This window comes from Macaca mulatta, chromosome 14 (genome assembly GCF_049350105.2).
Source record: "Macaca mulatta isolate MMU2019108-1 chromosome 14, T2T-MMU8v2.0, whole genome shotgun sequence".
NCBI classification, from domain to species: Eukaryota; Metazoa; Chordata; class Mammalia; order Primates; family Cercopithecidae; genus Macaca; species Macaca mulatta.
This window is the reverse complement of record NC_133419.1, coordinates 74,679,011-74,695,478: the sequence shown is the minus strand read 5'-3', so window position 1 is coordinate 74,695,478 and position 16,468 is coordinate 74,679,011. Positions and strand designations below refer to the sequence as shown.

Here is a 16,468-nt window from a genome sequence, read left to right as displayed (position 1 = left end):
AAGGTCACCAGGGAACTTCTAATTACCAATCATTTTCCTGCTCGCACACCTTCACGGACTACCCATTATCCATAAAGTCAAGTCCAGATTCCATATCACAGTGTTTTCAGCTTTCTATGTCATGCCCTGAGGCTGCTTCTCCAGCTGTATCTCCCGTTACTTCTTCCTATCTCCTTATGCATAATTTATTACCACACCTCCATGTCGGTGCTTATGCTGTTTCTTCAGGCTGGAATACTCCTACATCTTTTCCATCTATTGAAATTTTATGTACCCTTCAAAATTTGGCCTAAATGTCACCATCTTACCTGAGTGCCCCACTGGAATGAACTTCTTCTTCCTCTGTGCTCCCCAGCACTTTAAAGTCTGTTTCTCAATTTTTCACTGTACCTTACTTTGTTCTTAGTTATATTTGTGTTTGTCCTTTCTCCCATAATCCATGAGCTCTTAGAAGGCAATAACCCTGTCTTGGGGATCTCTGTAAATCTGAGAGCATGTGGCATAGCACTCTGCTTGCACTCTATTTAAAAGAATGAACACATTAGTTCATCAAAAGCAAAGAGCAAAGAAATGGTCTTCCATATCATGCCAAGGCTCTTCCCTCAGAGCTTTATGGTCTCCCCAGGGGGCCCACTGGCTTTAGGGAGCACTTCCTCATTTTCCAGGGACATAAATTCTGATTCCAAAATTGCCACTTTGTCAGAACCTCAACAAGACATTCAGGAAAAGAGACTGAACTCTGCTGTTTGGTCTTTGCCCTATCCTGGCTTGTCTTGCAGTAGAGCAGAGATTTTCCTGTGTTTAAAAGTAACACTAACATATAGCTCACAAAGTGTCTTCATAAGCATTGCCTCTCACAATCTTTTTAAGTCTGTGAAGTAGACATTATTATCATCCCAATTTTATAGACAACACACTGACCCTTAGAGAGGTTAGTGGTTAAATACTTCACTTAGGATCACAGAGGATTGGGGACTCGTCACATTTCTCTAAATCTCAAGCTTTTCCCACTGTATCCGGGTCCCTCTGTTCAGATGTCTCTACACCATAGTAGCTTTGAAGGCAGGGGTTTTGTCTTATTCCTCTTTGTATCTCAATGCCATGAGATTGTTGAGGTAGAGAACAAAGTGAACTGGGCAGACATACCATGAGGAATGAGTAGGTAATTAGGCAGTTATGTCTGTCTTCCCTCCCTCTCTTCCTTCCTTCCTTCCATCCTTCCTTCTGGCAATTAACATAATTTATTTGTTTATTCACTCATTCAGAGACATCATTTAGTCATTTCAGGCATCAGATCATTGATGCTTCAATCTGTGGTGTGTTTTAGTGCCTGGCTGAAGGACACCGTTGACCCAATGCTGGTGACCCTTAACCACCGCATTGCTGCCCTCACAGGCCTTGATGTCCGGCCTCCGTATGCAGAGTATCTGCAGGTGGTGAACTATGGCATCGGAGGGCACTATGAGCCTCACTTTGACCACGCTACGGTAATGGTGGAGTCAGTGACCAATCCCCTGGGGTAGGAAGCCAGGGCATTATTTATTTCTCTGAGGCAGAGCTCTTGTAGGCTCTCAGGGAATACTAAGTGAAACCTTAGAACAAAGGTTCTTGTTCTAGAAACATCTGAAAGCATTAGTTTCAAGCATATTGTTGCTGACTCATTTTCTTGTCTGCCACCATCTCTCTTCTAAAATTTGCTGGTGAGGGAAGAATGTGGCTTGTCATGGAATCATCTGACTTCTTCACTCAGGGACTTCCTGGTGAGGATTGTCCTTCCTCCAGTAACTCTTCTATCCTCATGATCTCAACTGGCCATCTTTGCTGATAATAGCAAATACATATATTTTTTAATTTTAGATTCATGGGGTATATATGCTTGTTTTTTATTTACGAATTTATTTATGTATTTATTTTTTTCTTTATAGGCAGGGTCTTGCTCTGTTGCCAAGGCTGCAATGTAGTGGCACCATCATAGCTCACTGCAGCCTTGAACTCCTGGGCTAAGTGATCCTCCCATCTCAGCCTCCCAAGTAGCTCTAGGACTACACCTGGCTAATTAAAAAAATTTTTTTTTTGTAGAGACAAGGTCCTGCTATGTTGCCCAGGCTGGTCTTGAACTCCTGGGCTCAAGCAATCCTCCCACCTCAGTCTCCCAAAGTGCTGACATTACAGGAGTGAGCCACTGCACCCAGCCATGCTTGTTACATGGGTATTACATGTGTAATGGTGGGGACTACAATTCCAGTGTACCCATCACCCAAATATTGAATGTTGTACCTGATACGTAATTTTTCAACTCTCACTCCCCTTTCACCCTCCCCCATTTTGGAGTTTCCAGTGTCTGTTACCTGCATCTTTATGTCCATGTGTACCCATTGTTTAGCTCCCACTTATAAGTGAGAACATGCAATATCTTATCTTCTGCTTTTGAGTTAGTTCACTTAGGATAATGGCCTCCAGCTCCATCCATGTTGCTGCAGAGGAAATGATTTCATTCTTTTTATGGCTGGATAGTATTCCATGTTGTATATATACCATACTTTCTTTATTAAATCAACCATTGATGGACATTTAGGTTGGTTCCATTACTTTGCTGTTGTGAATAATGCTGCAATAAGTATCTGGGGGCAGGTGTTTTTTCTTTAATATAATACTTTCTTTTCCTTTGGGTAGATACCCAGTAGTGATTTTTGAGGATTAAAATGACCTCCCCAAAATTGATCTATAAATTGAACCCCAGCTTTATAAAAATTCCAGGAGGGTTATTTTTATAGAAATTAATAAGCTGATCCTAAAATGTATATGGAAATGCAAAAAACCTAGAGCAGCCAAAACAATTTTGAAAAAGAAGAACACATTGGAGGACACACACTACCTGATCTCAAAACTTAGTATAGAGCTACAAGAATCAAGGCAGTGTGGTACCAGTGTAAGGAGAGACACATAGGTCAATGGAACAGAACAGAGTCCAGAAACAAACCAACACATTTATGATCAATTGATTTTGACAAAGGTGCCAAGGAAATTCAGTGAAGAAGATATAATCTTTTCAATAGACGGTATTGGAACAATTTAATATCTATCTGCAAAATAATAATGACTATACATCCTTATCTCACACCATATATGAAAATTAACACAAAATGGATCATAGATGTAAATGTAAGACTATAAAACTTCTAGAAGAAAACATAAGAGAAAATTTTTGTGACCACAGGTTAGGCAAAGATTTCTTAGATAGGACACCAAAGTATAATCCATAAAAGAAGAAAAAAACTGATAAATTGGACCTTATCAAATTAAAATTCTTCGCTTTTCAAAAAATATCGTTAGAAAAGGAAAAGATAAGTCACCAACTAGGAGAAAATATTTGCAAGTCATATATTTGGTAAAGAACTTGTATCCAAAATATCTATAGAACCTTTATAACTCAGTAATAAGATAATTCAATTTTTTTAATGGACAAAAAGTTATTTGAGTAGCCACCTCTCCAAAGAGGATAAATGAATGGCTGAGAAGCATATGGAAAGATGCTCGACATCATTAGGGAAATGCAAATTAAAACCACAATGAGATAGCACTGCACTCTCCTACGATGGCTACAATAAAATAAGATAATACCAAGTGTTGGTGAGGATGTGGAGGAACTGAAGCTCTCATACACTGCTAGTGGGAATGCAAAATTATACAGACACTTTGGAAAAAAGTTTGACAGTTTCTTAAAATGTTAAAGGTTCACCTACTTATGATCCAGCCGTTTCACACCTATGTATTTTACCCAAAAGAAAAAGAAAATATGTCTCTACAAACACTTGTACACAAAAGTTTATAGTAGCTTTATTTGTAATAACCAAGAATTGGAAACAGCCCAGATGTCTGTCAATAGGTGAATGGATAAACAAATTTTGATATATCTGCACAATGGAATGCTATAGAGAGAAAGCAGATAAGTGGGTTGCCTGAGGTTGGAGGTGGGAGCAGGGATTGACTGCTAATTGGCATGAAGGAACTTTTCAGCAGATGGAAGTGTTCTGTGTTCTAAACCTCAATTGTGGGAATGATTGGATGACTGTTAAAATTTACTAAAACTTATTGAACAGTAGGCTTACAAGGGGTGAATTTTATGGAATGTAAATCATATCTCAGACTGTTCCATGACAAAAAGAAAAGAGCATGTCTCTTCAGCAAGTAATTGGAACTCTGGTCTTCTGATTTGGTGTTCCTACAGAATAATTATCTGTAATATTTTATATATTAATTGCTATATTTCACAGAAAACTCAGAGGTGCAATTAACCCCTTATATAGTACTTTCATTACTGACAAGTAGTTCTCTTTGGTATTAGTATACAATTTTTTTATATAAGTATCTAATAAATTAGTAAAAAAAAAGAAAATTGTATTGAGTACCTGCCAGCAAAGGCGGGCACATACTCCAGTAGGTGTAGCTCAGAACTATATCCCATCTTTGAAGCCCCCATTTTACTTCTATTTGTATTAATAGTGGGATCCTGCCTGTCCCACTGGTGCCATGTGCGTAAAATAATGATATGTTCTGTTTTTTTTCTCAGTCACCAAGCAGCCCCCTCTACAGAATGAAGTCTGGAAACCGAGTTGCAACATTTATGATCTATGTGAGTCTTGCTCTGGGCTTCTTACTTCATGACTGACTATAGCTCTACTTTATTTTATTGTTTTCAAAGCAATTTCTTATATTGATTTTATCTGGTACTCAGCGCAAAAATCTCCCAGAATTTTGCAAATTTCAGACAGCATTTTTGATAGGCACTGTAGGAGATGTAAAGAAATATAAGACAAGGTTTCTACCCTTAAAGAGCTGACAGTGTGTAAATCTAAATATGACCTTGGTATGGGCAGTGGATTAGGATGGGAAGTAGAGCTCCACTGAAGGCAAAGAGATAGAGAAACTTGAACAACACAGGAGGAGGATCTGAGAGTCTGTGTCCTTGAGGTCTCATGGACTAATGAGTGTTGAAAAACAACCCATAGATGAGGTTGTGGAGCTGTGGGGAGAGACAGGGATGAGGAATGAGGCAGCAGATTTACAAGAGGGAAGAATAGAGACACTGAGAGAAATTCAGCGAGTGCTGCCTCTGATATTTAGTGAAAATTATCTTCCTTATCTCTCTGTAAAATCTTCAGTAAAATCTTCATGACACCCCTTTCAAAATAAAACAATAAATTGTACTTCTCTCCTAATTCCTGGCCTGATCAGGATTCGGCCCCAGTCTGTATCATCTCACCTATCCCCTTTCCTTCAGATTATGTGGGTTTACTTCCTTCTCTGTGGCAAGCCATAATTTCAATCACCTGTCACTGGAAGAGATTATTAGAATTAATCACTTATTAGAAGAGATATCTTACTGTTCACTGAAGGGGCTCTATATAACAACCAAGGATGAAGTCCTTGTTTCAGGCTCATTAGAATAACAGACATCCTGTACCCCAGCTTTTCCTCTTCTATTAGAACTGTTTCTGGTCTCCACAGGACAGTCAAGAAAGGGCAGTTGGAGGCCAGCATTCTGTGTAGTCTTTAATGCCAGCAATGTCAATGTGTTTCTCTATGTGGCTCAGTTCTGTACTTCTATGGAACTGGAAGGCTTCCACTTACAATGGTGTCTGGCCTCATTCTGATCATTGGAGCTGCAGCTGGTTGCATCTCTGGTTTAGCACTCCAACTGTCATGGGAGGTCACAGACAGTGAAAGAATGAACTACTGCCAAATAAATAAGGCATCTAGGGCACAATATATCTCTGTTCTTTATCCCCTCAGTATCTCCTATGGCTGGTTCCCTGGTTACAGGGCCCCAGTTACTATAGCAAAGGTAGCATGGGTATAAAAGCCCAGTAATTTTAAATGGCAAATGCATGTGTGTGTGTTTGTGTTTGTGCACGCACTCTCACACACTTTCACATGCATGTGCATGAATGTGCATTTGGGTTTTAAGTATTTGAGACACAGTGGAATGGAATGCACTTTGGGTTTGGAGTCAGTTGACCTAATCCTGATTCTGCCACTTACTATGTGACCTCAGCACAGATTACATCTATTATTTGAGCTCACTTTTCGCCCTGTGCTTCCTCATAGTGTTGTTGTGAGGATCTGATGAGATAATGTAAGAAGGGATGTCACTCTGGAAAGTTCCATACTATATGTTTCTGTCATTGTATCCTACAGAGCAATTAAAGGAAAGGGATGATTCTGATTCTGCCACTTACTATGTGACCTCAGCACAGATTACATCTATTATTTGAGCTCACTTTTTGCCCTGTGCTTCCTCATAGTGTTGTTGTGAGGATCTGATGAGATAATGTAAGAAGGGATGTCACTCTGGAAAGTTCCATACTGTATGTTTCTGTCATTGTATCCTACAGAGCAATTAAAGGAAAGGGTCTCGTAAAGGGGAATCAGTATCGTGGGACCTGGGAAGTGCTAGATTATGCCTGTCTTTTATCTGCAGGTTGGGATTTCTTGAGACAATTTCAAGACAAACATTTCTCAAGACAAATGTTAAGGTCTGTGGGAAACCTAAGACTGATATTGTAGGGAGGAAATAATCTTTAAGAAGTACAGAGGATTGAGTTGAGATCCAGTTGGTGATTTTCTGCTCAGATTGGACATAAGATCAGTCCCAAGCTGGGTGCAGTGTGTGCACCTGTAGTCCCAGCTACTTGGCAGGCTGAGGCAAGAAAATCGCTTGAGCCCAGCAGTTTGAGTCCAGCCTGGGTAACAGAGTGAGACCCTGTCTCTATTAAAAAAAAAAAAAAATTCAGCCCCAATACAAAACAGTAGAAGGTATACAGAGGGAAGATTTCTCTCCCTTCCCCACTGTTCTCATGGCCCATGCTGTGCTCATGAGCTTCATTGCATGCAAAATCTGATTTTCTTTTTAGTGTGTTGGCTATGTCATTCCTTTCCACCATATTGTAAAACCACAGGTAAAAGAATGCAAGAAAGTCCAGGTTGCCCCTTACTGGCAAGGGCTGGAATAGAATAATCTAATTTGTTAGTTACTTAAACACAAGGAACCAATTGTTGTTCTTGTCGGCTTTCCCAGTGTGCTACAGGGGGAGCCAAGGAATGCTGATAGTCACCACTGCCATTTCCAGGTTCCAAATCACCACGTCAGTTCACTTGCATCTACCAAGGGCCAGCGTCCTACCTCCTATACCTTTTGCTCTGTAACACAAGTAAATGTGCTGGGATCTGACTGCCATAAGATTAAAGAGCATGAACCTTCCGGTAGATAGTGCTAGGCAGCATGAGGTAAAACTGGCACTTTTGTGTGATGCAACTGCTGCAAAAATAATTTAGCAAAATGTGTAAGAAGTATAAAACTTATGCATATCCTTTTGACCCCATAATACTAGTGCTAAGACTCTTTCCTATGAAAACAATCCAAAATGCAAAGTGATTTGTTTTCATTAAGTTGTTCAGTGCAGTGTTGTTTATAATAGTAAATGTTTGGATATGACCTAAATTTCCAAAGGTGTAGCATGATGGTTATGAGCAGGGGCTTTGTAGTCACACGGCACTGGCTCAGCTCAAATCCTGGCTCTGTCTCGGAAGAGTCATGTGACCTTTTATAAGGTACCTAAGCTCTCTGAGACTTGGTTTCTTCATCTGTAAAATGAGAAGAGTTAAAAATAATAACAATTGTAACTCCTAGGATTGTTTTGAGGAATAAATGAGATAATATATTTGTAAGGACATAGTGTAACGTCTAGCATATAGTCAGTGCCCAATAAGTGTCAACTATCACTAAGTCAACTGTAACTTTTTTCTGGATGGTACAATGATAAGTATTGTTATTTAAAAATATTTTCCTGTTTTAAAAAAGTTTATAATTATTATATATTTCTGTGACAACCAGAAAAAAAGCTTCACATTAAGAAAACATATCCATAATCCTAGAACAGACCAGTGATGAAACTCCTTAGCTTGGGTTTCCTGGAGAGGAGCAGAGTGATCTGGAGAATACGCCAAAGGTGTAATGAGTAGTTCCTATGATGCCCAGCTTCCAAGAAGAATCATAGTCTAAACTGGTTTTCAAGCCACAAGTCATGATCCGTTATAGGTTGTGAGATTAGTTTAGTGGTTCTGATGAGCATTTCAGAGAACTACGCTAGAATAAAATAAAATAAAATAAATAGAGAAGATCAGAAGTTATCTCAGTAAGAATGTTTTATGACAATTATATTTCAGGCTGTGTGTGTGTGTGTGTGTGTTTGTGTGTGTGTTTGTATGTGTGTGTGTGTGTCTTGGGTCATTATTTAAAATGTATTTTTTCCTAAGGGTCTCAGTCAAAAAAGTTTGAATCTACTTATTGTAGCCCTCAATAAGGATGTTAACTGGAAGGGAAAAGAAAGAAGGAATACCAAAACATTGTCCTCTTATGGCCGTGTAGGCAACACCAATGCCATTGAGTAGGCTCCCGAAATTCCTCCTAAGTTGGATCACTGTCTTTCAAGTATTTCTCTCAGAGTTGAATAGAAGACCGTGGGAAGGAATCTATGCAGAAATGACGTCATATGACAGGGTAGGGAAGTCGGTGGCTGTTTTAACTCTGGCTTCTTCCTCTGGTCTTGTAGCTGAGCTCGGTGGAAGCTGGAGGAGCCACAGCCTTCATCTATGCCAACCTCAGCGTGCCTGTGGTTAAGGTGAGTGGGGCCCTGGTCCCAGAAGATGGAGTTGAGGGAGTGCAGCGCTCACGCCCTAACCTTCACGCTCTCTGTGCTTGCAAGCCCATTCCTGGGAGGAGGGCCAAAAAGAGATCTTCCCCAATTCTCAGAATCACAGATCATCCAATAGTCTTCTTTACTATCACAAACATACTTGTCACTTGTGCCTCTATTTGTTATTTTATTTACACTTACCTCGCGAGTAGATGATTACACGTCTGTCTTCCCTGTCACAGTACAGCTCCTCAAGATAAGAGCTCTGTTTTATTTACTTTGGATCCTCTACAGCAGCTAGTTCCTTCCATTATTAGTTCAGTCCACATTAAGAGCTAGAGACACAGTGGGTGCAGAGGGAAATTCATAGCCCTTTGATCCAGGAGTTTACAGAGATGTCAGCAGGCATTCTGATGGTGCAATAGGAATTTGGAAAGGGTAGGCGCCGAGGAGAACTGAGTATAGGAGGTTTGCTTCATGAATGAGCATTTCCTCCAAATTTCAGATCAGTCCAACTCCCTGGCAGCCCTTACCTAATTTAGGAATGAAATGTAGATAACTAAATGAGATCATTCCTGTAAAGCAGGTAGTACAGTGCCTGACGCATTCTAAGCATTTGATAAATCAATGCCAGGTATCTCTGAATGCTCAGGAACTTGGTGCCTCTTGTAGGCTTGGGAACATAGAGACTGCCAACGCATCCTGGAAAGCTCTTCATGACCTGGGGTTTTGTCTACTTTGAGGGCCAAGGTTAAAGTAATTTGACTACAGGAAGTAGATAGGGCAAAGAAGCAGTGTGTGGGGGAAAAACATACAGGATTTAGCGTCAGAACACCTGAGCTTGTGTCCTCACTTTGCTCCTTCTTTTGCTGCATTATTTAAAGCCCTGGGCCTCCAGTTCTTTGCTAGGAAAATGGGGACTATGATACTGCCTGCTCCCTGAAGGTGTTAGTCATAAGTGCCTACGGGAGGAAAAGCTTCTGAGTTGGTGATGTGCTTGGCTGTGTAAGGAATATTTTGTTCCACCTTGTGGTTTTGTTGGGTGTTTCTCCTCAGTGACCCAATGACAAACATGCTCACCTTTCTCCCAGAACTCACCACGCTGTCTTGTTCAGGTCTGTTTTTTTTTTGTTTTTTTTTTTTTTTTTTTTGAGACGGAGTCTCGCTCTGCCGCCCAGGCTGGAGTGCAGTGGCCGGATCTCAGCTCACTGCAAGCTCCGCCTCCCGGGTTTACGCCATTCTCCTGCCTCAGCCTCCCGAGTAGCTGGGACTACAGGCGCCCGCCACCTCGCCCGGCTAGTCTTTTGTATTTTTTAGTAGAGACGGGGTTTCACCGTGTTAGCCAGGATGGTCTCGATCTCCTGACCTTGTGATCCGCCCGCCTCGGCCTCCCAAAGTGCTGGGATTACAGGCTTGAGCCACCGCTCCCGGCCGTTCAGGTCTGTTTTATGTCTGTTTCTTGTGAGCTCCTGGAGAGCAGAACTGGACGTGATTTGTCTCTGCAGCCCCAGGACCTGGGGCACAGTGGACTCTGTCAGTGACCCATGCGTGAATGAGTAAATGGCAACTTATGCCATTTTGTGCCATTTTATGCATGCATTGCCCCCAGACTGCATGGAAAGGCTTCTTCAATGACATGCCTGCATTTGTCCTTAGTATGTGCTTCCCGAGGACTGAGGTTCTGGGCTGACCCTCCCTGGGGCTGGGCCCTCTTGTTTCAGAATGCAGCACTGTTTTGGTGGAACCTGCATAGGAGTGGTGAAGGGGACAGTGACACACTTCATGCGGGCTGTCCTGTCCTGGTGGGAGATAAGTGGGGTAAGTCCTGCCTTTCTAGCATGAGAAGGGGGTACGGGGTGCAGAGTAGAGTGAAACAGGGGATGGGTGGGACCTAGCACAGCCATCCCATTCTAAACGCTTCATTACAGTGCCACATTATATTGAGAAGATCGGATTATGAATGAGGTGTCCCCAACAGATTGGGAGCCCATAACAGGCAGGGGTTCCTGTTACAGAGTAACTGTCAGTAAAGGTTTATTCACCTGACCAGATAGGCTTTGATTCCTGAGGACCTCCAGAGAGGAATATGTTGTCCCATCCACACTCTACCCCAAGGAAAGATGTGTCAAGCCATTGCCTCTCGCATTTAGTGTTCCCCATGAGGAGGTGGGAAAACAAAGAAGAGATCAGTAAGCAGATGGACGTGTTTATGTCACATATACGTCCAGGAGCACTTAGCTCTGAATACAGAAAAAGAAGTGGAAGGGGGCTCATGAGCTGAGGTGGAGGCTGCCAGGAGATGCCATCCGTTTTTCTCTCAGTACTCTGGAATGGCTTCACGGGGAACATGGGCTTCTAAAATGAAGGGTGAGTGACCTTAGTTCCCAAACATTTGAAAATGAGTTTACAGGAGACAGGACCTGTCACATTTTTCCAGAGGACGATGTCCTCTTTGCTATTTATCTGCTGGAACAAACAGCTTGTAGTCCATAGTGAGGCCAGGACTAGGATGGGCAAGTGAGTTGCCTAGGATGCAGAATTTAACGGGGTACTCACATGCCCCTGTGAGTGCGCACCAGTCTGCAGCACTGCTGCTGTTTGCTCTGCTGAGTCTGCCGTCTCCTTCTTCCCCGTTCTCTCCCAGTGGCCAACAAGTGGATACATGAGTATGGACAGGAATTCCGCAGACCCTGCAGCTCCAGCCCTGAAGACTGAACTGTTGTCAGAGAGAAGCTGGTGGAGTCCTGTGGCTTTCCAGAGAAGCCAGGAGCCAAAAGCTGGGGTAGGAGAGGAGAAAGCAGAGCAGCCTCCTGGAGGAAGGCCTTGTCAGCTTTGCCTGTGCCTTGCAAATCAGAGGCAAGGGAGAGGTCGTTACCAGGGGACACAGAATGTACGTTTGATCTGCTCCAGCCATGGGAGTCAGAGTAGGATGCATAGTACAAAGGAGGGGGGAGTGGAGGCCTGAAAGGCAAGTTTCTGGAGCTCAGATACTCTCTGTTGGGAACAGGACATCTCGACAGTCTCAGGTTCGATCAGTGGGTCTTTTGGCACTTTGAACCTTAACCACAGGGACCAAGAAGTGGTAATGAGGACACCTGCAGGAGGGGCTAGCCTGACTCCCAGAACTTTAAGCCCTTCTCCCTACTGTCTTCTGTTGCAGCCCAAGTAGGGAGTGTCCCCCTCCCAGAAGCATATCCCAGACAAGTGGTACATTATATAAGGACTTTTTTTAAGTTGAAAGCAACTTTCTTTTCTTTTTATATGATGGCTTTTTAATACAGTCATTAAAAATGTTTACAAATCATTTTCCCAACTGCGAATATTCTTACATTATAATGCTGAGTGGAAAAAAAGGCACAGTACAGTTGGCCCTCCACATCCATGTGTTCCCCATCTATGGATTGCACCTCAGATTGAAAATATTGGAAAAAAAAAAAACCATGGATGATAACAGACTTTATTCTGTACATGCTCAGTACAGAAAAAATAGATTGTATTGTATTCCCTAAACAACACAGTATAACATCTTCTTACACAGCTTTTAAATTGTGTTAGGTATTATAAGTAATCTAGAGGTGACAAAGTATATGGGAGGATGTGTGCAGGTTGCAGGTTATATGCAAATACTACACCATTTTATACAAGAGACTTGAACATCTGTAGATTTTGGTGTCCTCTTGAAGTCCTGGAACCAACTCCCCATGGATGCTGAGGAATGACTGTACAGCATTTTATTTATGCTGTAATCTCAGTGCAGCTCACCTCCCACCACTGTCCCACTGTACATTCCAGATACTGGAATTCTTTCTTGTCCCCATCACCACCATGTCCATCACCACCACCTTCACTCCCACTTCTCAGCCCTTGACATTTGCCATCCCCTCAGTCTTTCCACCGCTGAGCTCTTTTCGTCATTCCACTCAATGCAGTGGCTCAATATTACCTCACAGAGCTTCCATGACCATGCCACCACCCAGCCACTTTCTTTCATATGAACTGACTTTGTTTTCTTCATTACACTTCTCTGGATTGAAATGACTTTGTTCATTTGTTAAACTTTGGTCAGTTGCCTTCCTTGCAGTGAAAGTGCTTTGTGGCTGTGCTGTACTTTGTAAATGCCTCTATTCCAGCCCTCAGGTCACCGAATTTCAATGTTTATGTATTTGCCAGGCTGCCCCCTCTAGGCTCTGTGCTCCTCATTCCTCTCGGTAGCCCCAGAAGAAGGTCTGGTTCAGCGTAAGGAGGCGTTCAGCAGTTCTGAAAGGCATCCTCTGAGCTGTGCTCTGGAGGACATAGACTTTTTGTAAGTGGAGTGTGATGAGAAGTGTTTCCCAGCAAAAGGCCTAGCAGGGGCTAAGGCTGCATGGATGGGTGATTGTGATATTTGGGCACTTGTGCCAAGAGAACATTTCAGGCCACTTGGCTCAGGATCCTTCACAGGGCTGTGGGCATGTATTGCTCACAAGGAAGCCACACAGTGTAAGGACTGGGTGGTTGGATGCTCGCCGTCTCTGCCCCTTCCCCGCAAGCCCATAGGACCTCAGCTTCCCAGAGCTCTGTGGCCCCGAGGGAAAGGCTCTGATGTTCTAACACCCAGCTTCCTCAGAGTCTGAAGTGCATCTTGTCACATTCCCAGGATTTCTGCAGAGCACATCAGGATTCTGGAAATCCTCTTACTAAGTTACTATCACTACTCACAAGCTGCCTCCTCCAGTTCCAAGAGGAACAGGCCTGAGACGAGACAGAAAGCGACTGTCTGCAGGGGAGGCTGCTCGCTTTTCATCACAGAACCTGGACTTCTCAGAATTACAGGATGGGTCTGAGCTAATCAGAGTATTGGCACTGTTCTAAGAGCTTCATGCGTTAAATATTTAATGCTCATTCCAACCCTATGAGGTCAATACAGTTATCCCCATTGTACAGATAAGGAGGCAGATTTATAGAGTTAAGTCACTTGTTGAGAGTACCACAGACTGGCCCCAAATCTTGCGCTTTTAATAATGTCTGAGATGGGGCAGTTATCAAACATCTTGACCAGGAGACTGAGACTCAGAAAAGTCTGGCTGCAAATTAATAACTGCTTAATGAGTAATCCTCAGGGGCAGGCCCTGGGCTCAGCGGGTGCTGTGGGGATACAGAGGATGTAGCCCTGGAAGCTGGGCCGGTAGGGGGATAAGACAAAATGCATCCTGAGTTCAGTGTCATCGAAGCACAATGTGACAATGTTGCATGCAGAAAGAGATGAATGACCACTGAATGCTGCCATCAAGAGGGAGGGGAGCCTTGTGATTTGGGGTAGTTGAGAAAGCCTCATTTGTTTATTCGAGTCACACTGACAAGGTGCCTACTCAGTGTCAGGCCCTTGCTGGCACTAGGGAGGGAAAGGAGAATTACATGCTGACCCTGCCCCTAGAAATGGAGCAGACCCTCAAATCATCACGAGACATGTGGCCACGAGTGGAGACATGAACAGGCTGCATTAAGAGGCTCCCCTCACCCCTGGAAGTTTCATGGGAAGGAGGGACTTGAGCAAGTCTTGAAGATGAGCAGAGTCCCTAGAGGCTGAGGAGAGACCAGGCTGGGTGTATACTAGGGGGCATGCTGTAGGGACAGTGACACTTTACTTTTGGCCAGCATGTTCATTGTCAAAACACTTTACCACTCCACTTGAACTTCACCTCCCCAGGGAGGAGAGAATAGCAGGTACTGTGGAAAGTGAGGTGGGAATGGTTAGTGGCTTCCTGGGGCTTCCTGGTAGAGCTGGGGCTGGTCTGTCTCCCTTACCAGTGTTCTTTCCACCAGACGGCTTTCAAAACCACGTTGCTCCTAGAGTGGAAAGGCCTAATTCTTATATTTGCACTAATTGTTATATTTGCCTAATTCTATATTTGCACTAGTCTCCATGCCCTCTGAATCTGACCAGTCCTGATAAAGTGGCATGGCCTTGGGTCCCACTTAGTAGATAGATAGACAGCTAATTCTAAGCAGGGTCAACTGTGGCTTGGGGCACTGATATTTTTATAATTTTATTTCTTTCTTTCTCAGACTCCAAGTTCAAGTGATCCTCCCGCCTCAGCCTCCAAAGTGCTAGAATTACAGGCATGAGCCACTGCACCCAGCCTGTTTCTTTCTTTCTTGCACTGTTCTGTGAGCTGTTTTCCAATAGCCTTGTCCAACCTGGGTTTCTGGCACTGCACTATATATCACTTGCAAGCCTGATTCCAGATAATATTCTTTACATTAAAGTCTATTATCATTATCATTAGTAACCATATCATTTATGATAGGCCAGGCACTGTGCTGAGAACTTAGGTGTATTTGTCTCCTTTAAGCCTCAAAATGAGATGAATACTATTATGCCCATTTTATAGATGAGGGAAACTGAGGCAGAGAAAGTATAACTTGCCTGAAGTCATCCAAGTATAAAATAGCAGAGGCAGGATTCAAATCCATGTCAGTCTGTCACCAAAGACCTTAACTAGCCCTCCGTTGTCTGTATTCCATGTTATTTTGCTGTCACTTCTGTGCTTCCATTGACAATAATCTTTTGGAGCCAATAATTTTACAGCAGGGGGACCTCCAACATTTTCCCAGGTATTGAAAAGGTCTATCGCTTGTGCCACTGATGCCTAATAGTTAAGAACTCTTGTCAGATGTAGATATCTGTTGAATATAGGAATGAATCAGTTCTGCAAATGTATGGTGAACACTTGTTGAGTGACCTGCCCATGCTAGCTGCTTCATGAGAATCCAAGAAAAGAAGACAGCCTGCTCACTGCCCTTAAGGCAGAGCTGGTCCATGCCCAGATGTAAGCGAGAATTGGATAGAATCAAGTGGGAAGCTGTGTGCTGCTCATCCTAAGGATTGTGGGAGCTTGGAGCGAGAGCAGGACCCTGTGGCCAGAATATGCTGAGGGTGTCCACGTTAGAGCCCCAGAAACACATGGAAAGAGGAAGAATGTGTGCCTGTGCAATGCAAGGTGCAGCGGCCATCCTGCTTGTCCCTCTTTCAGACACAACAGGGGAGTAGAGAGAGCTGTCTGGGAGGAGAAAGCAAGAGGGTGTTGATTCCGGGGACTCTTGTCCAGTAACGCCAACGGCAGCACAAACTGCCTTCTCATAGAACCACTGAAAGAGTCTCTTGTTGGGGGCCTTGGCTGCTCAAGCTGGGAGAAGCAAAGGAGCCTGTGTGTAGGGGCTGGGGTTGGGAGAGAGGGACATTGACCTGCAGATTGCTGTGTACTCAGTAGAACTATGAAATCGGCTAAGGGCTAGGGGGAGGAAACAAACATTTGTGCCTACTCTTTGCTGTGGATCACTCTCCTGTATCATAGTCACAACAATTATCATCCCTTTTGGCAAAGGAGGAAAGTGGGGTTTAAAGAAAAGACATCACTGAGTTCACACAGCCAGGGGCAGAACCAGGATCTGGAGCTTGGTGGGGAAGTCTCCCACTTCTCCTAGCTGCTTCTAACCTCTTTCTGGACTTTTTCTCTCTTCCCCGCTGTGGACCCCCACAATTTTCTCCCCCTTCGGAATCAGAGCCTGCCTCTTTCCCTTCTTCCTCTCTGCCACATCCCTCTTTATATTCACTTCATTGGTCACAGGACCCCTCCCATGAAGGGCTTGATCTGCCCATTCTCCCTAAGGTTTGAGTGACAGAGTTTCCCTGTCCTTGACAGGGGCATATTTGCGTTAGAAATGGGTAGCCTGGTGAAATCAAAGATTAGCTCAAAGGAATAAGGTGCTAGGAGTGAATTCTAGGCACCAGG

General features: G+C 43.4%; 1 protein-coding gene across 2 annotated transcripts in view; it reads left to right on the top strand.

The window, feature by feature from the left end:
• P4HA3 (prolyl 4-hydroxylase subunit alpha 3) overlaps positions 1 to 12,000 on the top strand; it is a 38,829-nt gene extending 26,829 nt beyond the window's left edge. The window contains exons 9-13 of one of the 2 annotated variants that reach the window (XM_015115196.3): positions 1,328 to 1,487; positions 4,571 to 4,633; positions 8,613 to 8,681; positions 10,425 to 10,514; positions 11,341 to 12,000. In XM_015115196.3, coding sequence (XP_014970682.3) covers positions 1,328 to 1,487; positions 4,571 to 4,633; positions 8,613 to 8,681; positions 10,425 to 10,514; positions 11,341 to 11,661 — 703 coding nt within the window. In that variant the 3' untranslated portion in view covers positions 11,662 to 12,000. Of the gene's footprint in view, positions 1 to 1,327; positions 1,488 to 4,570; positions 4,634 to 8,612; positions 8,682 to 10,417; positions 10,515 to 11,340 lie in introns of both variants that reach the window. The other variant, XM_015115195.3, reaches the window with a different exon arrangement.
• The last annotated feature ends 4,468 nt before the right edge of the window (positions 12,001 to 16,468 follow it).